At 55.6% G+C, this 26,855-nt stretch overlaps 2 protein-coding genes across 5 annotated transcripts; one reads left to right on the top strand and one right to left on the bottom strand.

The window, feature by feature from the left end:
• Window positions 1-578: 578 nt before the first annotated feature.
• Window positions 579-7,994, bottom strand: C5H2orf81 (chromosome 5 C2orf81 homolog). 2 transcript variants are annotated; one of them, XM_054030188.1, is made up of 4 exons: window positions 7,904-7,994; window positions 6,283-6,510; window positions 4,988-5,200; window positions 579-1,813 (listed from the first exon to the last, which is right to left on the bottom strand). In XM_054030188.1, exons 2-4 carry the CDS (start codon window positions 6,505-6,507, stop codon window positions 782-784), a joined length of 1,470 nt encoding a protein of 489 aa, XP_053886163.1. In that variant the 5' UTR covers window positions 6,508-6,510; window positions 7,904-7,994; the 3' UTR covers window positions 579-781. The 2 variants fall into 2 exon arrangements, with proteins under 2 accessions (XP_053886163.1, XP_053886164.1); XM_054030189.1 differs by lacking the exon at window positions 7,904-7,994 and adding an exon at window positions 7,218-7,513.
• Window positions 7,910-24,329, top strand: WDR54 (WD repeat domain 54). Of its 3 annotated transcripts, none has more exons than XR_008445119.1 (11): window positions 7,910-8,049; window positions 8,544-8,769; window positions 11,579-11,641; window positions 12,559-12,625; window positions 15,877-15,933; window positions 16,384-16,511; window positions 19,155-19,255; window positions 19,463-19,625; window positions 20,035-20,109; window positions 21,465-22,258; window positions 22,318-24,329. XR_008445119.1 is itself a non-coding variant. In XM_054030191.1 (10 exons), the coding sequence occupies exons 1-10, from the start codon at window positions 7,979-7,981 to the stop codon at window positions 21,594-21,596; spliced, it is 1,083 nt and encodes a 360-aa protein (XP_053886166.1). In that variant the 5' UTR covers window positions 7,910-7,978; the 3' UTR covers window positions 21,597-24,329. The 3 variants fall into 3 exon arrangements, 1 of the variants encoding a protein (XP_053886166.1); XR_008445118.1 differs by having other exon boundaries at window positions 21,465-22,500; window positions 22,560-24,329; XM_054030191.1 differs by having other exon boundaries at window positions 21,465-24,329.
• Window positions 24,330-26,855: the final 2,526 nt, after the last annotated feature.

The raw sequence follows: 26,855 nt of genomic DNA, 5'->3' as shown, positions 1-26,855 counted from the left end.
CCAGGTGCCAGCTCATGCCAAGGTCCCCAGGTCTGACCTGAACTCTGACAAATCCATGGCTGGAATCAGCCTGGCTCCCCTGAGTGTTAGGGCTGTTAAAACAGGTACTAGGATTAGAAGATTGTTTAGACTTTACTGAATGCTGGGGAGTTGCTGCCAGCATTAAGCTCAGGGCATGTCTACACTGGCAGAGTTACAGTGCCGGTGTAGACCTGTAGCTCAGGGTTTGAATGGTAACCAATGAAGGGAACTGAATTCCTCCCTGCAACCTCCAGTCCCTCATCCACTCACACCCACACAGCGAGGTGCTCAGGGACCACAGTGGTGGACAGACCGACCACGGGTTGGGACTGATGCTAACTGGTCTATGGAGACCCTCTGAGAAAAGAGAGGGGAGGAACATTTCATTAAGCAATCATCCCTGCTGCAGCTGGGCGAGGTTCCAGCAGGTAAGTTAATAGCATCCAGGGGGCATGTAGCCTTGGGGCCCAGGCTGTCCCCCTCACACCGCGGGGTCTCCTGGGTCAGAGGGGCTGGTGTGCAGGGAGGTGGAACCAAAGCAGGCAAGTGAGTCGTGCTGTGGGTGCTCAGGATTTATTGTCACCAAGAGCTGGGGAAGATGAGGAGGTCAGCGCAGGCAGGTCCCTCGTCACATGCACCAGCTGGTCACCACAGCCAAGCAGCAAGACGCCCCTGCACACCACGCTGGCTGGAGAGGCTGGGGGTTGGTAACAGGCCGTGCGATGGTATGGCAGAGGGGAGGACGGGGAGCGTGCTCCACTTACACATGCTCTGGCCCCGATGACATGAGCGATGTGAGCAGAGCCATTGGCCGGACCTGGGGCGTGTGATCACGGATGAGCTGCTCCACAGCAACCGCGGGCAGCGGCACTCTGGGGCGGATGGGCCTGAGCTTTCTCTGGAAGACCCCTTCCCCTCCCTCTTCACAGAGTGCCCCAGGGTGGGGCCCACGCTTCACACTGCTGCTGTCCCTGATTGCCACTCCCGGGGCCAGCTCAATGGAGTCCAGCAGGTTGCTGGGCTTCCAGGAGACGTGGCTGCTGGGTTCAAGGCTTCTCCCTGTGGAAGGCAAATGCTGAGCTCTCTTGTCTGCGTGTCTCGGACAGACAGCCTGGGCCAGCCCCCCACTCAGCGTGGGCCCCGTGTCCTCCAGCAGCTGCGCGCTAATGAGCTCTCCTACCCCTGGCCCTTGGGCTGCACGGCTGTGGGACTTCGGACTCCTGTGGCCACGCCCGGAGACGGTTTGGAGAACTTCCTGCCGCTTGGCCTCAACGTCTGGATCCAGCACCTCCACCTGAGGCTTGATCCAGCACTTGGGTAGACGGGCTGGGTCCAGCCTGGGCATGGCGATGACCGTACCAAACTCATCATACGTCACACCCCTGATGGTGGGGGGCCTGCCCATCTGGATCTTCAGCAGGTTGCTGCACGACATGGGCAGGAGCTGGTGAAGGCTGCCAAGATCTTCCGGTGGTGATTCCTCAGGCACGGTCTGTGCGAGCTGCTGCCGGAGCAGCTCCTTCTCAGGCTCCTGTAGGGCCCTGGCCGTGCTCTTCAGACTGGCTGAACGCAGCAGCCCGCGAGGGGGCCTGTATGCTTTTCTGGTCTTGGGCGAGGGGGGTGGGGCTGGCTGGGGACGCAGATTCTGGGGCCTGGATGACTTTGCAGACTTGACCCCCTTCTCCTGAGAAGGCTGTTCTGAGGGGGGGCTTGCTGGCACCTCGGGGGATCCTGTGTAGGACCGCGTCTCCTCATGGGAAAGTGTTTCCTCGGGGAGTTTGTCCAAAGACACCTGTTGGAAATAGCCATTAATGTCAAGAGGAAGCCTCAGCTTCACAGGCCAGAGTGGCCACCACACCCAGGACAAGCTGTTGCCCACTTAGCAGCAGGGCCTGAGGGCCATTTCTTCATACCCCAGCAAATGGATGGAGGGCAAGAGCCAGGCCACAGCGCAGGGGGCGTTTGGGGTCAAGGTCTTCGGTGTCAGAGAGGGAGCTGGTTGGTGAGGTCAGGTTGGCACATCGCTCCTCCCACGCCCCTTCCAGTGGGCAGCCTTGGCAGGACGAAGGACTGAGCTAACTGTGCTGTTCACCCTGCGCCTCCCCTCTACCCCTCCTGCCCAAGCAGCTCCAAGAGACGCTCCACCGGGGGACCTCTTGCACCTGCTGCCAGGTCCTACAGCAAAGAAACCCCTTTCCGTGCAGGCGGCGACACATGGGAACGAGCTGGGCCCCTGATCGTCCTGTTCCTTTCTAACACATCAGCACCCTGTGACACTGCAGCCCGTATTCTTCATAGTGGTATTGTTCGGATAGGATTATGGCAGGATTACGATGCATATTATGCAAGATGGGTCATGGAGGATGTCATTGAAAAGATTAAGATTGGCTGAATATGATTATCCTATTTGTGGGCATGTATCATTTTTGTATCTGAAGTTATAAATACTGACTATGTATCTGTACTTCAAATGTAGTTACACCTGGGTAATGCCCACTAGACAAGATGCTTTCAGTCTAGACAGCAGGTGGGGAAGGGCCTATTCAGGGCAATGGGCCCTTAGGAAAAACAACAGGCCTTGGGAGAAGGTTATTCCCCATCTGGGGAACCTTCCTGAGAATGCTACAGACCGCCTGTAAGTAATGGCTGCTGTGACTCTACAAGGACATGTGACCAGGCCACATGACGCTGGTCTCCATGTTGGGATGACAGTGTTTTTCCACAGACTGGTCTGGGAACCAAGCTTTGGAACAAAGGGTTTCCGCCATATGTTAAAGCTCTATAAGGCAGGGAGTGACATCAGCTGGGGTTCTTCACTCCCCACACAAGAAGACCCCTGGAAACACCTGAGGAGCAAAGACTGAACTGGGGGAAGTGCTGGACCCAGGCTAAGGGGATTTCTGGCCTGCGTACGAAGGATCTGGGGTCAGGGCTGTCCTTAGGATACACAGCATACCCAGCTCCCTAGGGCACCCGAAAATGTGGGGGAAGCAGGTAAAAGCGGGTTGGCTCCTGCACACGCAACGTGCGCTGCAGTGTCCTTAGGCAGGGCCTGTATTCCCAGAGCCGAATGTGCCGGCACGGCGCATTCTGCACGAGGGAGAGAGTATGGGGGTCTCTGTGGGGAACTGAGACTCTCCACTGGTGTGAGGGGCAGGGGCGACTCTAGCTTTTTTGCTGCCCCAAGCACAGCAGGCAGGCCACCTTCAGCAGCTTGCCTGCGGGAGGTCCCCGGTCCCGCAGCTTCGGCGTACCCGCTGCCCAATTGCTGCCGAATCCGCGGGCCTCCCGCAGGCATGCCACTGAAGGCGGCCTGACTGCCACCTTCCCAGGGACCAGCAGGGCACCCCCCGCAGCTTGCCGCCCCAGGCATGCGCTTGGAGCGCTGGTGCCTGGAGCCACCGCTGGTGAGGTGGGCCGGGCAGCTTGGTATCCTTTGCTGCCTCATCCCTCCCCACCAGGCTCCGAGCCCGGGCTGCCGCAGCGTCTGCTGAGTATGAAGCTCAGTGTTTGTCAGCAATGGGGGGGGGGTGTCTTCTGGGGGTCTGTGGGCGGGGGTGGTGGCTGTGCCCCAAGTCGGACACAGGGGCACCAGTTTAATAATACTGCGTAGGGCCCCATAAATCACAAGGAGCCCTGCCTGGGGATTCCAAGCTGCAAAGCAAGTGCACCTTGCCCCTTAGGAATCTGCTGCCTGCTGGTATCATCTCTCAGGGGTGAGACTCTGCTATTCATAGCCAGTCGATCTAGTATATTAAGCTTAGTTTGCACTTTTTGTTTATTTACTAGGTAATCTGCTTTGATCTGTTGGCTGTCACTTATAATCACTTCAAATCTATCTTTTGTATTTATTAAATTTATTTTATGTTTTAATCCAAACCAGTGAGCTTTGACTGGAGTGCTTGGGGAAAATCTCAGTGTGGTTACCACAAGTGGGCGTTGTTCTCTTCACATTGAGGGAGAGGTGGACCAGGTATTAACCCATAGGCTGGCTGCATTTGACTGGGGCAGGACAGTGCTGCTCTGGGGCCTAAGCTGGGAAGCTGGCGGTCAGAGAGCCTGCGTGTAACTGCAGCTGGGTGTGTCCCTACCTGTGTGAAGGCTGGAGGGTTTTGCACCTCATCACAGCAGCACAGTGTGAGAGGGAGCCCAGGCTGGTGGGTCAGAGGCTCAGTGATACCCCAGTTCCAGGTGGCAACCCAGGGGGAACCTGTCACACATCCCTGCATTGGCTGTGTGCCCAACGACAATGGGTCTTTGGCACATGGGACCTGTCGGAAGGGCTGTAGGACAAGCAGGAATTGGGAAGGAAGTATTTACACTCCTATACACATGCCATGTTGACTGACTGTCCCATGGTGGCAGGGCCTGCTCTGATGCACATCCAAATCTCAGCATGTCTGTGGCACCTCACTGGCTTGGCTGGTGGGAGCGGACGAGCTACCTCACTGAGAAGGGAAGGGGGAAAGCCCATCATCCATGGGAGGGGTAGGCATACCAGTGCAATTTCTAGGGGTCAGATGACCACAGCACAAAGCCCAGCATTGCTTGACATGCTTATTGACTGGCTTGGCAGAGAGGGGGTGGCTGGAACTCCTCTCTCATCCATAGACAAGATCTCAGAGGTTGTTTGGCTCAAGATGAAGCATCGCATGCTGGGACATGTCGTCTCCGCAGGCAACTCCATAGTGAAGAAGGCACTTGCAGGATCTACAGGCCGCAAGGGCATCCTGGTTTCCAGGAAGCTCGGGGGTGGGCTGATAGGTTTTTTTCCATGGCATTCATCCCTGTAGATTCCACAACCAGACTGAAGTACTAACCAGATTGAAGGCAGTGTCAGGTCTCATCTCTTGTGCCCCAGAATGCCTCTGTCAGGACAAGCACTCGGGAGCAACCTGCTTCCCTCGCCCCACCCCCCACTGGCCCAGGGCCAGTGCTCCCAAGGTCAGCCCTGGTGCTAGAGTACCTCTCTCTCCTTCGGGAACAGGGTCAGGCTGGTTCGCATGACGGGGACTGAGCCCTGTGCCCACGAGTCTGTGACACAGGCCACTGGCTCTTCCTCCTCCTGCCAGGTGGCATCTTCTTCCACGGTGGCCTCCCCCTCATCCCGCGCCAGGAAGCGCCATTCGGCAATCTGCAGGATTGCATCCCGTGCCTGGCTGATGGTGAACGGGATGCACTGGGAAAGCAGAGCAGAGCAGAGACAGAATGAGCCCAGCACCACTCACTTGCTTCCTGACTTTGGCTAGAAGTGAGGCAGGAGACCAAGACTCCATCTCAACTCCCGTAGACGCACCCCACCCATCAGTGTGCCCTTGCTGTCCATGCCAACTCTGACTTTGACCCACTGAATCTAAGGGAGTCCAAGCTGGTGCAGCTCACGTGCAGAGTCAGAAGAGAGGCGTGTGGCCAGGGAGGTGACTGTCAGGACGGTGCAGGCTCGGGTACCTTTCCAACTAAGCAATCTGCATATAGTAAAATAATCCACATTGCACGAAGCTCAGCGCTTCAGAGCATGGACGCAGTCCCGCCCCTGGAGAGCAGAAGCTATTATCTCCATAATGGAGCTGAGAGGCGAGTCGAAGGCCAGGAGGGAGACGCCCATTCTATTCAGGGTCTCATACCACACCCATCACCATGGTATCTGAATGCCTAATGGCTGAGGGCAGGAGATGACAGCGCCACCAGTGAGATGAGTGACTCGGGGTGTACTCAGCCTGGGAGCCATTGCCTGGGTCGATGGGAGCATGAAGACTTCTGTGCAAGCAGAGAGATTTCCCCTGGGGTTCCAGGAGCTCTCAGCCTGAGGGAGGGGGAGACATACCCAGCTTCGAGCAAGGAGCTGGGCAGCCAAGTCAGGATCACACAAAGGCCACTGCAATAGGAACCTCTTGCCCCATCCCCTCCGGACGCTCCATTTCTAGTGGCCACAGAAAGGGTCTATCCTGGATCCCTGCTCTGCTTTCCTTTCTCTCCAGGAAGCAAGCAGCAGCATAGAGCTGCTCTGAGCCAGATGGCCTGGTCCCTCTGGACCAAGCCCTTTCCCCAAAGCCCTTCCATCTGTTTCCATAGTGCTTGGTTTCACACAGCCAGTGTCCTCAGTGGCTCCCTATGGAATGCAGGCAGAAGCCAGGCCCTGCAGCTGGGTCCATTCAGATGTAGTGGGAACAAAGCCCTGGAGAATAGTCCTGCCCTGAGCCCGAAGCTGGGACCATCTCTACCGCTTGGATTCCATGGAAAGCCGCGGCCTGGCACGCTCACCTGCCGAGCCAGGTACACTTTATAGCACTCGTCCATCACTTGGTTTATCATCCCTTCCAGGATATCTCCCATTCCATCCTCTCCTTCCTCCATGGTGACCAGGGAGATCCATTCTGACTCAGAGAGGCGTCCTGGGACGATATCCACTTGAGGGATGGGTACTGTGGGGGGGCGTGACTTCTCCGCCCGTGACTTGGAGAGAGGCACACGGTCCCGGGACGTCATTTTCTACAGGGAAATATGACAGTGCCCGTCAGCACCATCCCATTAGCACTGTACTCATAAGGACATAACATAACAAAGGCCATGCTGGGTCAGACCAAAGGTCCATCTAGCCCAGTATCCTGTCTTCCAACAGTGGCCAATGCCAGGTGCCCCAAAGGGAGTGAACAGAACAGGTAATCCTCAAGTGATCCATCCCCTGTCGCCCATTCCCAGCTTCTGGCAAACAGAGGCTAGAGACACCATCCCTGCCCATTGCTGCACATTGAGTGGCTGTTTTCAGAGAACTATCCACAATGACTCCAAGATCTCCTTCTTGAGTGGTAACAGCTCGTTTAGACCCCATCATTTTATATGGGGTCTACCCAGGGCAACAAGCAACATGGGCAACGGGGCCACCAGCTGGGGATAACGCTGAGTGAAGGACCAAGCCAGGGTGCCCTAGTATGGCCTACATACCACATGCAGTTCCTGGCACTGTATACTGTGGCCCACAGCCACCCTCAGCTTTAAAATGGATGCAAGGGCCACAGGGACTGTAAGCACGTTATGCTCTGGAGGCAGTGCTCTGGTGCCTCTCCCATCCACTCCTCACAGGAGACCAGGGACTGGTGACAAGGATCTGTGCAGGGCTTCATGTGAGTGTTGTTCTGGTATCTCCCCGTCCTGGGAGACAGCAAGGTCTAATGCATCGGAAGAAGTGAGGTTCTTACCCACGAAAGCTTATGCTCCCAGTACTTCTGTTAGTCTCAAAGGTGCCACAGGACCCTCTGTTGCTTTTTACAAGGTCTAATGGTTAGAGCAGGGGTCTGGCCATCAGGACTCCTGGGTGCTGGAACATTCCCCGGGGGGACTGGGCTCTAGTGGTATTCCCTGCCTCTAGCGCGGGGGACCTTCGCTGGTCACAGAATGCAGGGGGGCTCTGGCAAGTGACGCTGGGACAACGAGGCCAATCAAGGAGGCAGTTCAGTGGGGGCCTGTGGCGCTGGCCTCCCCTCCAGCACCGCCCTGGCTCCCCATGGCAGAGCAGGGGGGGGGTCACTGCCTCTCCTGGCACTTTTTATGTGTGACCTTTGAGTCACTGTGTCCTAACAGCACCCACCAGCACCTCCCTCAGTCACCCCCAGCCACGCCCCTCCCCACCTCCACTGCTCCCCCACATCCGGCACCCCCAGCCATGCCCCTCCCCACCTCCACCACACCCCTCCCAGCCACCATTGCAGCCCCCACCCCCAGCACCGCCCTCCAGCCACGCCCCTCCCCACCCCCACTGCACCCCCCACATCCGGCACCCCCAGCCACGCCCCTCCCCACCCCCACTGCTCCCCCACATCCGGCACCCCCAGCTGCGCCCCTCCCTGCAACCATCGCACCCCCCACCCCAGCGGTGCCCCCTCACCGAGCTGGCTGGCGCCCCCCTTCCGCTGGCTGCGTCCCCGTCACCAAGGCAACGCCAGCCCCGTCGCGGGCCGTGATGTCATCGCCCTGCGACGCCCGCGCCCTGACAACACGCTGCGCCGTCTCCATGGCTGCGGGGGACACGGGGTGAGCGGGCGGGATCGGGCCCCCTTCGACCCCCCCCGGCTCGGGCTCTGCCCCGGCCCCGCCAGCGGCGGGCCCCTCCCCCCGAGTGCGCGTGCCCCCATCCCGCGCGCGTGCCCGTGACCTAGCCCATCTCCCGCCCCCGGAGTGCCCGTGACCCCGCCCATCCCCCCAGCGCGCGTGACCCCGGCTCGGCTCCCCCCCCCGCCCTCCCCGCGTGCCCGTGACCCAATCGCCCCCCCCCCAGCGCGCGTGACCCCGGCTCGGCCCACCCCCCCGTGCCCGTGACCTAGCCCATCCCCCACCTAGCGCGCGTGCCCGTGACCCCATCCCCCCCCCCAGCGCGCGTGACCCCGGCTTGGCCCACCCCCCCGTGCCCGTGACCTAGCCCATCCCCCACCTAGCGCGCGTGCCCGTGACCCCATCCCCCCCCCAGCGCGCGTGACCCCGGCTGGGCCCCCCCCGGCCCGTGCCCCGCTGACCGGCTCGCCCCCCAGGATGTACCGCAAGGAGCGGAGCGTCCCGCTGAAGAGCAGCAGCTCGGCGCTGTACAACAACCTGAGCGTGCTGCCCCTGCGCGACAAGCAGCTCACCTACTTCGCCGCCGTGCACGGCAGCATCGTCAGCCTGGCCAGCGCCTCGGCCGACGGGCTCAGCGTCTCCCACCGCCAGCTGCAGGCCAAGGAGGGCGGCCTGGCGGTCAGCGCCTCCATCGTCACCCAGGTAGGGGGGCGGCCCCGGAGCCCCGGCTCCCCGCAGGGCAGCAGCTCACACCGGCTCCCCGCCCAGGGGAAACGGCGCTCGGGACAGGGGGCATAACCAAGGGCAGCACCAGCCAGGCTCGGACACGCCAGTAAAGTCAGCCCGCCCGGAGGGGCCGGGTTCGGGGCACAGACCCCGTGTCACCGGGTGGTTAGCGCACCAGGGAGTGTAAGAAAGCGCTCCTGGGTTCACTCCTGAGTCTGCACTAGCTCACGGTGGGCACATGACTCGCCCTCACTTCCCTTGCCCTGCCTTGGGAAGTTGGGGAGAACAGCTCCCTCCTTCCTCCCCCTGGAGGCCACAGCAGCCTCCTAGAACTCTGGGGGCAGTTTGGTGTCAAGGCCGGGCCACCCCAAAATGGCTCTAATCCCTCCAGCATTGCCCAGACTAACCTCCTCCAGCCACTCAGCGCGGGCGGGAAGGAGTCGTCCCAGATTGTCTCTAGCTTCTAGGATCCTGTATGCCAGGCTTTGCCGCTTGAGCCGGGCTCCTGGAGAGCAGTGCAGGCTTCTTGCTCCTCTCCCCTCTCTGCCTGGCCCTCGCTGACCTGCTGTTATGGCTAGAGGAGACCAGTGTGGTCAGCCAGTCTGACTTCCTGTATGACACGGGCCAGAGATCTGCCCCACAATAATTTCTGGAGCAGAGCTTTTCAAAAAACAGCCAGTCCTGATTTAAAAATCACCAGTGACGGAGAATCCACTTTGCCCCTTGGTAAATTGTTCCCAGGGTTAATGACTCTCTCTGTTAAAGTATTCCTTGTTTCCAGTCTGAATTTGTCTAGTTTCAACTTTCAGCCATTGGCCCATGTTAGAGCTTTCTCTGCTAGATTGAAGAACCCATTACTAAGTATTCATTCCCCATGTAGGTACTTTAATCAAGTCATCTCCTAACTTTCTCTTTAAGCTAAATAGATTGAGCTCCTTGACTATCAGTATAAGGCATCCTAATTCTGTAATCATTCCTGTGTCTCTTCTCTGAATCCCCTCCAATTTATCAACATCCTTTTTGACTTGTGAGCACCAGAACTGGACACAGTATTCCAGCAGCAGTCACACCAGTGCCAAATAGAGGTAAAATAACCTCTCTACCATTTATGCATCCCAGAATTGTGTTAGACCTTTTGGCCACAGTGTCACTCAGAGAGCTCATTGTCAGCTGATTAGCTACCACAACTCCCAAATCTTTTCCAGAGTCACTGCTTCCCAGGATAGAGTCTCCCATCCTGTAAGTATGGCCTATGTTCTTTGTTCCCAAATGTGTGCATTTAGCCATATTAAAACACATATTGTTTAGGGCATCCAGTTTACTAAGAGGTCTAGATTGCTCTGCTGTCCTCTTCATTATTTACTGCTCTCTTAATTTTTGTGTCATCTGCAAATTTTTATTAGTGTCACTAATAAACACGTTAAATAGCATAGGGCCAAGAACCAATCCCTGCAGGACCCCTCTGGAAACACACTCAGTTAGTGACTATTCCTCATTTACAGTTACATTTTGGGATCTATCAGTTAGCCAGTTTTTAATGCATTTAATGTGCGCCAGGTTAATTTTATATAATTCTAGTTTTTGAATCTAAATGTTGTGTGGTACCAATGCAAACACCTTACAGCAGTCTAAATATATTACTTCAACACTATTACATTTATCAACCAAACTTGTAATCTCATAAAAAAAAAAATCAAGTTAGTATGGCAGGATCTGTTTTTCCATAGAATTGCATTAATTATATTACCCTCTTTCAGTTCATTATTGATTGAATACTATATCAGTTGCTCCATTATCTTGCCTGGGATCAATATAGGCCCATCAGCCTGACAGTTACCTGGGTCATCCTGTTTACCTTTTTTTTTAAGTTGGCACATTAACTTTCTTCTGGAACTTCTCAGTGTGCCAAGACTTATTTAAAAAACAAAAAAATCAACATGAATGATCCAGTGAGCTCCTAGGCCAGCTCTTTTAAAACTCTTCGATGCCTGTTCTCTGGACCAGCTGATTTAAAAGTGGCTTGTTTTAGTAGCTTCTTTTTAATATCCTCCAGAGATACTTGCAGAAAGGAAAGCGTGTTAGCACCGTATGATGAGACTGCATAATCTCCTCCCCCCCCCAATATAGAACAGAAATATATATTGAACACTTCTGCCTTTTTTGCATTAATATTGATAATTCTGCCATTTCCATCTAGTCATAGACCAATACCATTGTCAGGATTCTTTTTGTTCCTAATATATTTTTAAAACTCCTTATTGTTCTTAGCTCTGCTGGCCATATATTTTTCCTTGTGTTCTTGGACTTCCTGTATCAATTTTCTACAATTTCTCACTTCTGATTTATATTCATTACTATCAACTTCCCCCTTCTTCCCTTTGTTATATGGTACAGCTGCCTTCACTTCCCCTCTAAACCTGGCTGGGTTTTTTAAACCAGCACAGCCTTCTTCCTCTAGTGTGGCTTTTGGGGCATCTAGTAAGGTGTTCTTAAATGATTCTCAATCATCATTCACACTTTTCAGGTTAAATTCTTCCTCACAGCTGATTTGGCCCATAATCATTTTCAGCTTTGTGAAATGGGCCTTGTAAAACACCAAGTATATCTATTACTGATCTGGACTTTATTCTGTTTGTACATTATAAGTGGGATCAAGTCATGATAATTTGTACCTAAGCTAGCATTAACTTTTAGTGCTGTGATCAGTTCCCCTTTAGCTGTTAGGATAAGATATTGTGTAGATTACCCCATGTTGGCTGCAACAGCTCCTTTCCCTCCCTTTCAGGCCTCCTGGTGTGTCCTGCCTTCTCGAGTTCTCCTAGTCCTGACCTCTCAGAAAGGCATCCAGGTAAGAGTGCTTCCTTTTCTAGGCTCTGGGAAAGGAGTGGGTTGAGAGCTGTGTCTGAACAAGGCTAGCCTCCTGAGCTGCAGGAAGGTCAATGGAGGCATGTCATAGGGCATGACTGCCCCATAGTACCCTCTGCTGGGGAAGTCTGGCTCTGCAGGCACTTCCTGCCTCAGTTTCCCTTCACCGGGATTTCCTGTCTCTCCCAGGTTTCACATGGCTCAGGCCTCCAGCTGGGTCATTCTCACAGTGCAGTCCCCTTCCAGGGTAATAAAAGCCCTAAACAAATTTTTTTTTTCCACCCCACTTGGACCCCTCTTCAGCCCAGCCTCAGTTCCCTGTCCCTTCGGAGTTTCTCTAATCTCTCTGTTCCGAGATGGAGCACTGCTTCCCTGCACTCCTTCCTCGGGAACACAGCTTGCACTTGCCTGTCAATCGGCTATTCCACTGTGTTCTCGCTGCCTTTCCATAAGGCTCAGGTGTTTCAGGCTGTCAGCCCAAGCCCAGTCCAGCCATCTTAGGCTGTGAGACAAGTCATTATGGCACCGGCCCGGTGTGCTGGAGCTATAGGTGTGGCCCCTGGCTCGAAGCGATAATAGCAACCAAACGCCTAGCTCCCATCACGTATGGGGTTATAGTGTTGTTTGATGGCTTTCAGCACTGCCCCTGTAAAAACTGTTCCCATGCCTGCACAGATGCGGCTAGCCCCAGGCCTCTTGGCCCATCTTGGCAGCTACCTGTTACAAGGTGCCTTCTGGAGGTCCTTGTGTCCAGGACTTTGAGGGCCCCAGGGGTGCCTCCCCCCTCTCTGGAAATCTTTGTGGGGGCAGCACTCAGGGTTTCTCCTGATGGCTTCAGGCTCATCGACCCCACCCAGAAGTGACTCTGCAACGAGCTGACCAGGTGTTTTCACTCCCCAGATGTACGAGTCAGACGGCTCCATCATGGTTTATTGGCATGCCCTGGATGTCTTGGAACCACCGTCAGGTAAAGAGAGATCCCAGCTGGGGGCAGTGCTGCAGCAGGAGCCTAGGGAGGAGGGCTCTGCAGAGCCACCAACTGCCCTGGAAGGGCAGGCTGAACCATGGGCATGGATTTTGTGTGGCACAGTTTGGCTCCCTCCACCCCAGGAGCCAAATAGCCTGTAGGGGGCTCTGGCCCAGGGAGCCAGCAGAAGGGAGGATGTTGGTTTTATTTAGGAATTAATTCCAGGATGTCTATTGTCCATTGTGACGGTGCTGCCTGTGGGAACCAGCTGAGGTCACTCACTCAGGGTGAACTGCAAACAGAACGGGGCAGACAAACCCCAAACGCTGGTGGATCTTCCAATACTTAGATTTACCAACCAGCACAAAACCGCTTCTGTAGTACCTCACTTGTCACTCAGAAGTCCAAACAATGCAGTTCCCTTAAAGTGCCCAGCCTCAGGCCTCCGTCCAGACACACCTGTCAAACATATGATGAAGATTACTGAAAATCTGATCTCATCATAGAAAAGAAAAGGTTCTTCCAATCTCAAAGGATCAGCCACATACCCAGGTTCAATTACAACTTAGATCTTACCCAAAATACACACTATAGTCAATTCTTATTAACTAAACTAAAATTTATTAAAAAAGAAAAGAGAGAGAGTGCTGGTTAAAAGATCAATGCACAGACAGACTTGAATTCAATTCTTGAGGTTCAGACACATAGCAGAGGTGAGCTTGTAGTTGCCAAAAGTCCTTAAGAACATAAGAACGGCTGTACTGGATCAGACCAAAGGTCAATCTAGCCCAGTATCCTGTCTACCGACAGTGGCCAATGTCAGGTGCCCCAGAGGGAGTGGACCTAACAGGCAATGATCAAGTGATCTCTCTCCTGACATCCATCTCCACCCTCTGACAAACAGAGGCTAGGAACACCATTCGTTACCCATCCTGGCTAATAGCCATGAATGGACTTAACCTCCATGAATTTATCCAGTTCTCTTTTAAACGCTGTTATAGTCCTAGCCTTCACAACCTCCTCAGGTAAGGAGTTCCACAAGTTGATGAAGAAGAAGAACTTCCTTTTATTTTTTTAAACCTGCTGCCTATTAATTTCATTTGGTGACCCCTAGTTCTTGTATTATGGGAATAAATAAATAACTTTTCCTTATCTACTTTCTCCACATAACTCATAATTTTATATACCTCTATCATATCCCCCCTTAGTCTCTTCTTTTCCAAGCTGAAAAGTCCTAGCCTCTTTAATCTCTCCTCATATGGGACCCTCTCCAAACCCCTAATCATTTTAGTTGCCCTTCTCTGAACCTTTTCTAGTGCCAGTATATCTTTTCTGAGATGAGGAGACCACATCTGTACGCAGTATTCAAGATGTGGGCGTACCATCGATTTATAGAAGGGCAATAATATATTCTCTGTCTTATTCTCTATCCCTTTTTAATGATTCCTAACATCCTGTTTGCTTTTTTGACCGCCTCTGCACACTGCGTGGACATCTTCAGAGAACTATCCACGATGACTCCAAGATCTTTTTCCTGATTCGTTGTAGCTAAATTAGCCATCATATTGTGTGTATAGATGGGGTTATTTTTTCCAATGTGCATTACTTTACATTTATCCACATTAAATCTCATTTGCCATTTTGTTGCCCAATCACTTAGTTTTGTGAGATCTTTTTGAAGTTTGTCACAGTCTGCTTTGGTCTTAACTATCTTGAGCAGTTTAGTATCATCTGCAAACTTTGCCACCTCACTTTTTACCCCTTTCTCCAGATCATATATGAATAAGTTGAACAGGATTGGTCCTAGGACTGACCCTTGGGGAACACCACTAGTTACCCCTCTCCATTCTGAGAATTTACCATTAATTCCTACCCTTTGTTCCCTGTCTTTTAACCAGTTCTCAATCCATGAAAGGACCTTCCCTTTTATCCCATGACAACTTAATTTACCTAAGAGCCTTTGGTGAGGGACCTTGTCAAAGGTTTTCTGGAAATCTAAGTACACTGGCTCCCCCTTGTCCACATGTTTGTTGACCCCTTCAAAGAACTCTAATAGATTAGTAAGACACGATTTCCCTTTAGAGAAACCATGTTGACTTTTGCCCAACAATTTATGTTCTTCTATGTGTCTGACAATTTTATTCTTTACTGTTGTTTCAACTAATTTGCCTGGTACTGACATTAGACTTACCGGTCTGTAATTGCCTTTTTAAATATTGGCATTACATTAGCTATCTTCCAGTCATTGGGTACAGAAACCGATTTAAAGGACAGGTTACAAACCCTAGTTAATAGTTCCGCAATTTCACATTTGAGTTCTTTGAGAACTCTTGGGTGAATGCCATCTGGTCCCGGTGACTTGTTAATATGAAGTTTATCTATTAATTCCAAAACCTCCTCTAGTGACACTTCAATCTGTGACAGTTCCTCAGATTTGTCACCTATAAAAACCAGCTCCATGGGTTATAGTCCAATGTCCATATTCAGGGTGACTCCAGTCAGTGACTGGGGATCTCAATCCTTGTGGCTTAAGGTTTCCCCCTCTTGAAACCCAAAGCAGATCTGAGATGAAGTAGATCGTGTCCCAGGGTTTTTATACATTTCCAGCAGCCTTTCGGCCTGGGAAAACAATAGGCCTAACTCTCCTTCTCCCAAACATCCTGGCAATTAGCTCAGGGTAATTTATCCATTAAACAGTTCAGATACAGGTTACCACAACCTTCAAAGAGACATAGAGACAATAATACTATTTCCCTCAAGTGTCTTCCTAAATGTTAATATTCCTTTTTTGGTCTTTGAATTAAAACTATCGCAATAGACAAGACTTGTTTGCTTACATCACAAGCCCTGAGCAAACATCTACCCTTTTACCTCTAACAGTGCAGACTTGCATTTCAAAGCTCTATTCATTGACCTATCTTACTAGCCAGTCTCTAAAGTTCACCCAGGGGTCAAGTCAGCCTGTGAGTTAATTAACTCTTTCTGGCCCTGTCACCTTCCAATGAAATATTATATTACACTCATAACATCACACCCATGTCGTGCAGGAGGTCAGACAAGGTGACCCCAATGTTCCCTTCTGGCTAGACAATCTGTAGTTTCTCTGTGATCTGGCCTTAAATCGGGGTGTCTGGGTCCCTCACACCTTGTGGCCCTGACTTTCAAAGTGTCCCCTTGTGGCCTGGGGTCTCCATCGAGCTCTGGGGTAGGAGCTGCTGCAGGGGTGTAATGGGCCATCCGTTTCCTTCCAGCCCAGGCAGTGTTTGCTCGAGGGATCGCTGCTGCCAGTGGGCGCTTCATCTGTGTGGGTGAGTGGGGTAGGGAAACGGGAGGCTGGGGGACGGAGTGAAGGGGAGATTAATCTATGTCCAGGTGCAGCAACAGGGCACCTGATCTTCTGCATGGTAGGGCTGAGGCCATGGGCAGGGAGGAGAGGTCTGGGATAGCGGGGAAGCAGAGGGCCTGCGTACAGCAGCTGGGTGAGGGGGCTGGGCGGTGGATGTGCTGCACTAGGCACGCTTGGGCCCAGGAGGATGGGAGTGGAGTGTGCGGGGAACAGGAAGAAGGGTCTAGTCAGGCTCCTGGAGCTGGAGGAGTTATTGAGATGAGGGCTGGGGAGAGGGTGAAGACTGGTTTGGGGTGTGGGGGGGTCGAGACTGGTTCCCAAAGGTGGGAAGACCAGGAGGCTGATTCCTAGTGCAGAGTGGGGCGGGGTCCAGTACCTGGCTGCCAGTGGCATCTCCCTCGCTTGTCCGCAGGGACTTCGTCGGGACTGGTGCTGGTGTTTGACATCCCCAGCAAGGGAACAAACATCACGCTGAGCGAGGTCCTACAGGAGCATCACGACTCCATCACTGACATCGCCTCGGAGGTCGGTGAGAACCCGGTATGGAGCCCCCGGCACTGCGCACAGCTCCTATCCCACCCTTACAGCCGGGTTGCCAAATGCCAGAGCAGCCAGTTGGGCCGCTCCTTCCTTGGGAACTGGAAACCAGTCTGTCAGCCCTTCCTCTTTCCCATGTGCTTCCCAGTGCGGGAGACTCAGAGCTGAGGCCCCACCTGCACTGCCCAGACACTAACGATGCCAGAGCCCTTCCTGGGAGAGCCCAGACCAAAACCTTTCGTGCCGAGGCTTTCCAGCGGCCAGGGTGGTCCTTACTGTGCACCAGAGGTCAGTAGAGACGCCTCACCCCCACCCAGACCCAGCCACCGCAAAGACAGGGCTCACTGACCCCTCCCAGGCCTGGTACAGTCCCTGCAGGATGGTACAGTCGGTGGCTCAAACCCTACTCTCTCTTCTCCTATGCCTCTCTAGCCCATGTGGAGCAGAGGCCCTTCACCACAGCTGTCCTTCCTTGCCAGTCTCCTGCCACACCCTTAGCTTCTTATCAATTCTGCTTCTGTTATCCTTGGGCTACCTCGTTGCCTTTTGCCCTCGGGGCTCCAGTTCAGTGCCTCTCTTGTTACATTGTGCAGGTCTTTGCGCCATGAGTGTCCGAGCCAACTCCATTTTTGTTCCATAGTTTCCTGTCCTTTTCGTTTTTGTTTCGTCCTCCTCCAGAGTTCTTTGTTCGTGATTTTTTTCTGGCTATCTGATATAGAGGGTTTGTCTAAGGCAACTGAGAACTTGGAGTTTAGGTAGTAAGGTCTTAATAAGTCTCCAGGTTTCAGTGCTATATTTACAATGATGTTAAATATTCAAAGTTTAGTTTGGAGGCAAGATTTCTATTTCTCCAGATCGGCCTTAGAGATACAAAGGCCCATCTGGCTCTTTGCATTCTGGCTGTAATGTCTTTGTCTGCTCCACCTATTTTACTTACAGTGCTGCCAAGATACATGAAATATCAGACCTCTTCCATGTCAGAGCCAGAAAGTGGTATCGGTGTTTCTTGTTGTGTGTTGATACTCAGAGTTTGAGTTTTCTCAGTGTTGATTTTCAACCCTCCTAATTGTGCATAGGCCTAGAGATTACTGGTTTTAGCTTGCACGTCTCTATGGGTGCGGGATAGCAAGTTGATTTCATCTGCAAGATCAAGGTCCTCTAACTTCTGTGTGAAAGTCCATTGTCTCCCCCTTGGTTGTTCTGTGGTCTCTCATTACCCAATCCACTACCAGTAAAAAGATCACAGGAGACACAAAGCATCCTTGTCTGCTGCCCGTAGTAACCTTGAATGGTTTAGTCAGTTCACTCTCATGTATTGCCTGGCAGGTGATGTTTTCATAGAAGCTCTGAATGATGCTCACAAATTTCAGAGGCTTTCCATAGTGGCGTAGCAGCTTCCATAAACCTGTCTTACCCGCTGTACCAAAGGCATTTTGGAAATCCCCACAATTCATATGAAGTGGTTCTCTTCTGGCTCTGTCACCACAAGTGCCACAAGGACTCCTTGTTCTTTTTGCTGATACAGACTAGCACGGCTACCACACTGAACATAGCAACTGACCAGCTCAAGACAATGAGGACATCTTAACAATAAAGACCTTGGAACAATTAAATCGATGGAGGCAGCACTTTAGTTAGCTACTTTGCCTAAGCCCAGTGAAATAGAAATTAATGGAGATATCTTATCTCCTAGAAATGGAAAGGACCTTGAAAGGTCATCAAGTCCAGCCCCCTGCCTTCACTAGCAGGACCAAGTACTGATTTTGCCCCAGATCCCTAAGTGCCCCCCTCAAGGACTGAACTCACAACCCTGGGTTTAGCAGACCAATGCTCAAACCACTGAGCTATCCCTCCCCCGTGCCAGAACCATCGCTTGGCCAGCTGTGGGCTATGAAAGCCTCCCTGAACTCAAGGCCATTTATTAGCGGGGTCAGACTGTATCCACTCCCTTAGTATCAGGGGGTAGCCATGTTAGTCTGTATCCACAAAAACAACAAGGAGTCCAGTGGCACTTTAAAGACTAACAGATTTATTTGGCCATAAGCTTTCGTGGGTAAAAACCTCACTTCTTCAGATGCGTGGAGTGAAAGTTCCAGATGCACTCCCTTAGTGTCTCTGCCTGACCACCCTTACCCAGAGCTCCCCGCATCCTTGCCCCGCCTCCCACGTTCCCACTGGGGCCGTTGTTCATCCAGAGGCGGGGGCCAGTAAAACCCTTTGGGATGAAAGCGCAAGAGACAGGTCAAATCCAGTCACCTGGCACGTGGGGGTCCCTGTGCTGCATAACACATTCTCACACTCCTAAAGCCCAGACCCTGCCCACTGGAACCAAAGGAGAGTCTCCATCCGCTGTTCACAGGACGGGGGAGGTGCCACACAGCTAACACTTCTCAGTCCGCCCACTAGAGGCCAGTGACGTGCACCAGCTCATTAGTTATTCGGAGAAGGATGGGTCAGTGTCAGTTTCCTGGGAGCTCATTGGCTGAGAGGAGTAGATTATAAAGCAACTTTCCTGCACTTCTGCGAAAGAGCGCTTTGGGGACTGGCTACTCTGTAGTATCCTTACTCATTGCTGACTTCCCCGTGCCCCGATTGGCTGAGAGGGGTCCCATGGCACGGCACTGACGGTTGCTCCTCCCATTGCAGGATGGAGCTGCTGACCTGGTGACTGCAGATGACTCTGGGGCCCTGTGTGTCTGGAGATCCAAGGAGGAGTTCTCCCTGCTCACCAAAATCTCTGCCTTTGGGTAAGGGAGGGTGGGGGGCTCCCACAGCTCCTTGGGGCAGTGAGATGAGCCCAGGGACCTCCCCCTGGGCCTTGCTAGAGGGGGCCCCAGGCGAGGGGGGAGGACACTCTGATGCAGTGTGGACAGTGTGTTGGGGGGAAGGGGGAAGCCCATAACTCCCCCGCCCCGGTGGCGCCAGTGGGGCTGACATGTCTCCTTTGTGCCCAGGTGGACCTGCTCCTCGGTGAAGCTGTGGAACGGGGTCATTGCTGCTGGCTATGGGAATGGGCAGATCCGGCTGTACGAGGCCACGAGCGGGGCCCTGCGTGCCACGGTCAGCGCCCACGCTCGCTGGATCTACGCCCTGGACCTGGCCCCCCTGACGGGGAAGGTAAACCTGTCCAAGGCCTCCCGGCAGTCCGCCTGCCAGCCTTCTGCACACAGCTTGGCTGAGCTCCTCAGTTACCTGCCTCAATCCTTCGCTGAGGCTGGGAAGAGCTGCAGCTCCCACGCTAGCCAGCAGGGGGCGCACACATACCATTGCATTCTGCCCCCCTCTGCCCCAGGCGGTGCTGCTGTCCTGCCCAGGGAGAGAGGCCCGAGCCCCAGAGCCAGTGTGCCAAGGAGAACTGCCTCAGTCACCGCATGCAGCAGGCTTCGGCAGCATCTGGTGGCACTGGTGCTGAGAGGCTCTGCTCGCTGCAGTGGGCACTGGGCCCGAGCTCAGAGGCTGGCAGAGCCCCCCCGCCACCCCAGGAGCCTGCCGCCCCCTCACGCCTCTGTTCTGCCTCCCACTGCAGCTGCTGTCTGGTGCCGAGGATTCCTATGTCCAGATCTGGAAACTCAGCCGGAGCCCAGACACCGGCAACATCGAGGTGAGGGGCCAGTGCTGTGATGGCCACACGCCCCTGCAGAGAACCATGGGGCCTAATGGTCTGAGCATGGGGCTGGGAGCCAGAGCTCCTCAGTTCCAGCCCTGGCTCTGCCACTGACTCAGTGCAGCCGTCAGCCCGTCACTGCTCCTTTGTGCCTCAGTTTCCCCTCCCCCCCGTGACATTCCACCACTGCCACAAGGGGCTGTGAGGCTGAGCTGGGGACTAGGTGCTCTAGTTGCACAACAAGGCCCCAGAGGGCCCTGGGGCAAGAATAGGTGAGGGGCCTGGGCCCTCTTCCTGATTCTAAAAGCCACCCCCCTCCACCTCCCCCACAGCCCCAGTCCAGCTCACCGCTGCCCCTGCCTATTTCCCTCAATCCATGCACCCCTCTAGGGCCTTTTAGCTCCCCTCCTGCCTCCCACTGCCCTGATCCACCCCCCTAGCCCTGGTTCAGAGCTCCCCACGCGGTCTCCTCCAGTTCTGCACCAACCCCTGCCTACTCCCCCATCCTCCCAGCTCTGATCCAACCCCCACAAGCTGCCCTCCAATCCCCATCCCCCACCCTCAATAGCTCCACCCTCCCCCAACCCTTCCAAATTCCCCACACTTCCATGCCGCACGCAAAACAGCCAATGGTTTTACCTTGCCCTCTGTCTCGGGGGGGCTGTCTGACCCCCCTCTAGACTCCCCCACTCCCCTGCATGTCCTCCAACACTATAATTCCCCACACCTCTGCATGTCTTTGCCAGTTGCTGGTGCCAGAGGGGCCCCCATATCCCAGCCACCCTCCTGCCCCAGGGGGCCAGCTTGTCCTACTCTCCTGGCAGCCCCTCAGTCGGGCCCTGGTGTGACCACACCCCTTGCACTATTCCAGTTACTCCACTGAGGTGCTCAGAGACTCAGACTTCCTCTTCCCTCCACAGGCCCTGCCCTGCTACCCCCACCCCACAGCCTGCGCCTCTGTCAGCTCCCCTGAGCTGCTCTGTCTGCCCCACATCCTCCCCACTGAAATCCCTCTGAGCCGGCTGGCTGGCAGCCTGGGGCTGGGGAGGGCATGCTGTGCCTCCATTTCCCTCAGCGCTGCCCCAAGCCTGGGGCTGGTGTTGCAGCGAGGGAGGGGCTGGATGCTGGGGAGGGGAGAGAGACCCGAGCGTGGTTCTTGTATCCCTGTGACATTCCAGCCCCCAACGTTCAGATGAAACACTGTGTCCCCTTGCTGCAGCCTGCAGGGGGCGCCTGCACTCGAGTCCATGCCCGTGGGGGATTCCCGGGGAGGCTGCTGCGGGGAAACCTGTCTAGCCCTGGGGCCCGGCTGGGCTGTGTAGTCCAAGCGCGCTGTCTCCTGCCCCCTGCAGATCGAGCACTGCCACTCGGAGTGCGTGACTGACACCCAGCTCTGTGGCGCCCGCTTCTGTGACCCTGAGGGAAACTCCTTCGCTGCGACCGGCTACGACCTCAGCGAGATCGTCCGCTATGGCCAGGTCTAGGCTGCCCCGCTGCAGGGGGGCTGTGAGCACAGGGCGGGGAGGTACCTGCAGGCACTGTGTGCTGCTGCATGTCCCAGCCCCCCTGCAGCTGCCTCCGGGACTCTGTGCAGACCCCTGGCTCCCGTTGCACAGGGGCTGGGGCCGCTGCATGCAGCTGAGGATGCCCCCCACCTCGGTGGAGATCAGACAGGTGGGGGCCCAGATCTCTTCAAACTTCAGAGTCCCTCTGGCCAGATGCCTGCCCACAGCCCAAGGCTGCTCATCTCCCCCCTCTCCTGCCTCCATGATCTTTCTTCCCTGTGGGCAGGCAGCTGCCGTGTCCTGCCTGCCACAGCTCTGTCGTGCTGGGCCCCTTGCCCAAGGCCCCTGCAGGCTGTGATTCCCCTCTGCTCCTGTATGGAGCCCAGAGTCTGGAGAGGTGCAGAGCCGGGCCCCCGGGCAGGCCCTGAGTTGGGGGGTAGGGACAGTAGCTGAGGAGGTGCAGAGCTGCCCCCCCCCCCCGGCAGGCCCTGAGTTGGGGGGTAGGGACAGTAGCTGAGGAGGTGCAGAGCTGGGCCCCCCCGGCAGGCCCTGAGTTGGGGGGTAGGGACAGTAGCTGAGGAGGTGCAGAGCTGGGTACCACAGGCAGGCCCTGAGTTGGGGGGCGGGCAGTAGCTGAGGAGGTGCAGAGCCGGGCCCCCCCGCGGCAGGCCCTGAGTTCGGGGGGGGAGTAGCTGAGGAGGTGCAGAGCCGGGTTTCCCCCCCCCGGCAGGCCCTGAGTTGGGGGGGACAGTAGCTGAGGAGGTGCAGAGCTGGGCCCCCCCCGGCAGGCCCTGAGTTGGGGGGTAGGGACAGTAGCTGAGGAGGTGCAGAGCTGGGTACCACAGGCAGGCCCTGAGTTGGGGGGCGGGCAGTAGCTGAGGAGGTGCAGAGCCGGGCCCCCCCGTGGCAGGCCCTGAGTTCGGGGGGGGAGTAGCTGAGGAGGTGCAGAGCCGGGTTTCCCCCCCCCGGCAGGCCCTGAGTTGGGGGGGACAGTAGCTGAGGAGGTGCAGAGCTGGGCCCCCCCCCGGCAGGCCCTGAGTTGGGGGGTGCGGCAGTAGCTGAGGAGGTGCCATCCTTCATTCCAAGGCAGGAGCAAACGAATCCCTGCTGCCGTGGGGCCCACCTGGCTCCTTTCCTCCCCTGAACTCGGGCTGCAGAGAGCTCTCGCTGGGGCACAGACCCTGGGCCACTGTACAGCAGCTGGGTCCTTGCCCTGGGGTGTCTGGGGCAGGCGCAGCTGTCACCACTCTGCTTTCCAGGCCCCTGTAGCATCCCCGGGGCCATAGTCTCACCTCCATCTCGGCACAGCCCCCCATGTCTGTGCCAAAGCCCCATCGCTACTCAGCCATTGCACAGCTTCTGCGCAGGCCCCAAGCTCGGAGAGCAGGCAGCACCGAATGGGGCTGGCGGTGTGAGAGGCAGTGTGTCCGAGAACACAGAGCACCTGACTGGGACTCAGGAGACATGGGTCTGCCACGGGCCTGCTGCATGACCTTGGGCAAGACCTTGCTCTGTGCCTGTAAAATGGGGACAGCCACACTGCCCTCCACTGTAAAGCGCGGTGAGCCCTACAGCTGGAAAGTGCTAACTAAGAGCTAATACCATGATCTGAACCGATTTGGATTTGGCCTCATCCCCTCAGCTGCCTAGAAGGGGTGCCAGCTCAGTGACCACCCAGCTGGGGACAGGCAGGGCGCGCTGGCCTGACATGGGAACAGCTGCTGGGCTCAGCTCCCCCAGGACAAGGAAGCTGCAGGATGCGGGCTCCCCCCAGGAGCCCCTCACGGGCGGATTGTCCCTGCATGGCCCCTGGCTCTCAGTCCCAGATACTGCCCCCTGCAGAGCTGCCGGGAGGAGATTGGAGCTGGCATGGCCTGGCTCAGGGGAGCCCCTCTCCAAGAGGGGGTGACATGCCCCTTTGGGCACAGGCTACAGCCCCTGCTGCCCCAGCCTGCCGAGAAGGTTCTCAGGTCATGGAGTGTTTGAGGCTGGAGGTGGGGGTCCCTTGGAAATGCTTGTCACTCAGGGCAGGTGCCCCTCCTGCAGGGCAGTTAGTTTAGAAAACCAGGGACCCCGGCAAGCAGCACAGACCCCCCTGGATGGCCCGAGAGGCCGGCGTTCTCCTGCTGTCGGGAAAAGTGCATGACCTTTCCCTTCCTCTGCTGCTGTTGGGTGGGGGCCTCAGCCTGCCGCTAGCGTCTGGTGTCCTTTACCATGGTACCAATAGACCTAATTAGACACAGTGCTGGAGTAGGGGGTTAACCCCGCTGGCTGGGCTAAGTCCCGTTCAGTGCCCCATAGCCCCTGTAGTGTGTTAAACGCAGCACGCTTTGACCCTGCCGTGTAGCGTTTGTGGGGGCTGTTAAACAGCCACCAGTGCTCACCCTAGAGGTGGCTGCATTTCACCAGTGGGTGCATGTAGAGTGTTGGAGGTGAAGTGAAACTTGCTGTCTCTCCTCCAACCCAGCCCTGCTGGCACGAGGCTTTGAAACCCCTCCCGCCCCTCCTGAAACTGCCCCTGGGCCCGTCTGTTGTCTCTGTCTTGGCCCTGGGCTCTATCATCCCCTCTGCTGTGCCTGGCCCTGCAGCACGCGCAGAGGAGCAGTGCCCGGGCTCCCTGCCACTGGCAGTACCACGGCCCAGCAGCCCCTCCACAGCTTCGCTCTGGTGCCCAGGGTGTGCTGCTGCTGCCATAAATCAGCTTGAACCCTCCTCATGTGCCTGAGCTCATTTATTGGAGGGGGAGGGCCTCTGGGAGGAAGGTAGGGGAGACTGCAGGAGAGGGGTGAGGGTTCTGGGGGGAGGTTGGGGAGTAGATGGGTCTTCAGGGGAGCTTTGGAGGGGAGGTTAGGGAGCAGAGGGGTCTTTCCCCTTGCAGCAGTGGAACCTGTGGAACTCCTTGCCAGGGGATGCTGTGAAGGCCAAAACTATACCAGGGCTCAAAAAAGAACTCGATGAGTTACTGGAGGCTGGGTCCAGCGCTGGCTGTTAGCCAAGACACTCAGTGACACATAAGAAAAGATGTCAAGTATCAGAGGGGTAGCCATGTTAGTCTGGATATGTAAAAAGCAACAGAGGGTCCTGTGGCACCTTTAAGACTCACAGATGTATTGGAGCATAAGCTTTTGTGGGTGAATGCCCACTTCATCAGACGCATGAAAAGACGGTTACTCACTTTCTTGTAACTGTTGTTCACGTCCATTCCAATCAGGTGTGCACACGCCACGTGCACGGTCATCGGAAACTTTTTCCCTCAGCAGCTCCCATCGGGTCAGCTTTGGAGTCCCCTGGACTGGCGCCCTCAGGGTGCTCAATATATGACCCCGCCGACCTGACCCCCCCTTTGGTTCCTTCTTGCCGGCTACTCCGACAGAGGGGATGGAGGGTGGGTATTGGAATGGACGTGAACAACAGTTACAGGAAGGTGAGTAACCGTCTTTTCTTCGTCGAGTGATTGTTCACGTCGATTCTAATCAGGTGACTCCCAAGCTCTGCCACGGGGGTGGGGTCAGAGTTAAGGAATCACTGACTGGAGCACTGCTCTAGCGGGAGCTGCGTCATCTCTAGCCTGCTAGGTGATGGCGGAGTGAGTGGCAAAGGACCAGGTCACCGCTCTGCAGACCTCCTGGATGGGCACCTGGGCCAGGAAAGCGGTGGACGAGGCTTGAACTTGTGTCAAGGGGGCTGTTATAGCCGGAGCTGGGACCTCGGCAAGGTCATAACAGGTATGGATGCAGTCTGTAATCCAGGAAGAAATGTGCTGTGAGACCGGAAGCCCCTTTATCCGGTCTACCACTGCCACAAACAACTGGTCCGACTTCCTGAAAGGCTTCGTGCGCTCAATGCAGAATGCTAATGCTCTCTGCACATCCAGTGAGTGACGCCTCCGCTCCTGTGCGTTAGCATGTGGCTTGGGATAGAAAACGTAGAAAAATGTCCTGGCTGAGGTGGAATGGGGATACCACCTTGGGCAGGAAGGCTGGGTACACCTGAGCAGTACCTTGTCCTTGTGGAAGGCTGTGTGTGTGGGGGGGGGGTGTCGGAGGTTAATGCTTTTAACTCCAGCACCCTCCTGACCGATGTGATTGCAACCAGAAAGGCCGCCTTCCACAAGATACAGAAGGGAACATGTAGTGAGCGGCTCAAATGGGGCTCTCATAAACCAAGCTAGGACCAGGTTGAGGTCCCAGGCCAGTACCGGTGGGCGAGACGGAGGGTATAGCCGTTCCAGACCCTTAAGGAAACAGCCTACCATCGGGCTGGCGAGCGCCCCACTCTCCCGGCTGGAACGCTGGGGTGGCCGCGAGGTCTAGCCTGATGGATGAGCCGGCCAGGCCTTGCTGCTTCAGATGCAGAAGGTGGTCTGGATGCCTGAAGTGGGGGTAGGTGAGTGTGATCACGTGAGCAAGGGTGTGGGTGGGAGAATAAGAACAAAGTATTTTCTCTCCACACCCTGGCGCTGGGCGGAATGGAGGCTGGAGTCTGCCACAGGGTATTGGAATTGTAAATAGTTTTAGTGACCGGCCACGCCACTCTGGAAGGGCATTCTGGCGCAAGAACGTCCACCACCGGGTCCTCTGACTCGATGACGGCCTCCGCCTGTAGGCCCATGTTACGGGTTAGGTGCCGGACAACGGCTCCTGTGTTCCAGTGCTGTGTCTTGGTCCTGGCCAAGAGAGGGCGACTGCGATCGGTGCCGAAGACACGGATCGTCACACTCCCTGCGCCGGGCAATCTTGTACCGAGGCCAGTGCCAGGGGGCGTTGCGGTGATGTAGACGGGGAATGGGGCCATGTAGCGAGGCGGTGGGATACCCCACAGCCCTCAAGCAGGGGCTGAGGCAACGTCTATAGCAGCCCAGGCCCTAGGTCAGGGCGGGGCAGCAACAAAACAGTCAGTCAGAAACCCAGGCCTTTAAGCAGGGGCTGGGTCGGGGTTTGTAGCAGCCCCCAGCCTCTCTAGGCCGGGGGAAGGGGGAGTCTGCCACCCAAGGCAGTGATTACTGACTGCGTGATTACTGCCCCGCCCTGATTGAGGGCTCGGGGCTCTTTTCGGACCTATTGGCTCAGCCCCTGCCTACGGGCCTGAGCCCCCTAACCGTGTGTTTGCTGTCCCAGACTGCCGCCGGGCCAGGACTGACGGCAGACCGGAGCGAGGCGATGGAATACCCCACAGCCCCGCTGAGGGCCGAACCGCGGCCGAGACTGCTACAGGCCGGGAACGGTGCTGGTTTGGTTA

Source organism: Malaclemys terrapin, chromosome 5 (genome assembly GCF_027887155.1).
Source record: "Malaclemys terrapin pileata isolate rMalTer1 chromosome 5, rMalTer1.hap1, whole genome shotgun sequence".
NCBI lineage: Eukaryota > Metazoa > Chordata > Testudines > Emydidae > Malaclemys > Malaclemys terrapin.
Note: the sequence above shows the minus strand (reverse complement) of the source record. Positions and strands in the feature narration are given on the sequence as shown.

Bases quoted from the DNA above. Each gene is read 5' to 3' on its own strand.
- C5H2orf81 (XM_054030188.1), bottom strand. From the start codon at position 6,507: ATGACGTCCCGGGACCGTGTGCCTCTCTCCAAGTCACGGGCGGAGAAG. The intron at 5,201-6,282 runs GTGAGCGTGCCA...CTGCTTTCCCAG, and splicing joins AAGTGTACCTGGCTCGGCAG to TGCATCCCGTTCACCATCAG. The intron at 1,814-4,987 runs GTACTCTAGCAC...TATTTCCAACAG, and splicing joins TGTTCCCGAAGGAGAGAGAG to GTGTCTTTGGACAAACTCCC.
- WDR54 (XM_054030191.1), top strand. From the start codon at position 7,979: ATGTCATCGCCCTGCGACGCCCGCGCCCTGACAACACGCTGCGCCGTC. The intron at 8,050-8,543 runs GTGAGCGGGCGG...CTCGCCCCCCAG, and splicing joins ATGGCTGCGGGGGACACGGG to GATGTACCGCAAGGAGCGGA. The intron at 11,642-12,558 runs GTAAGAGTGCTT...TTCACTCCCCAG, and splicing joins CCTCTCAGAAAGGCATCCAG to ATGTACGAGTCAGACGGCTC.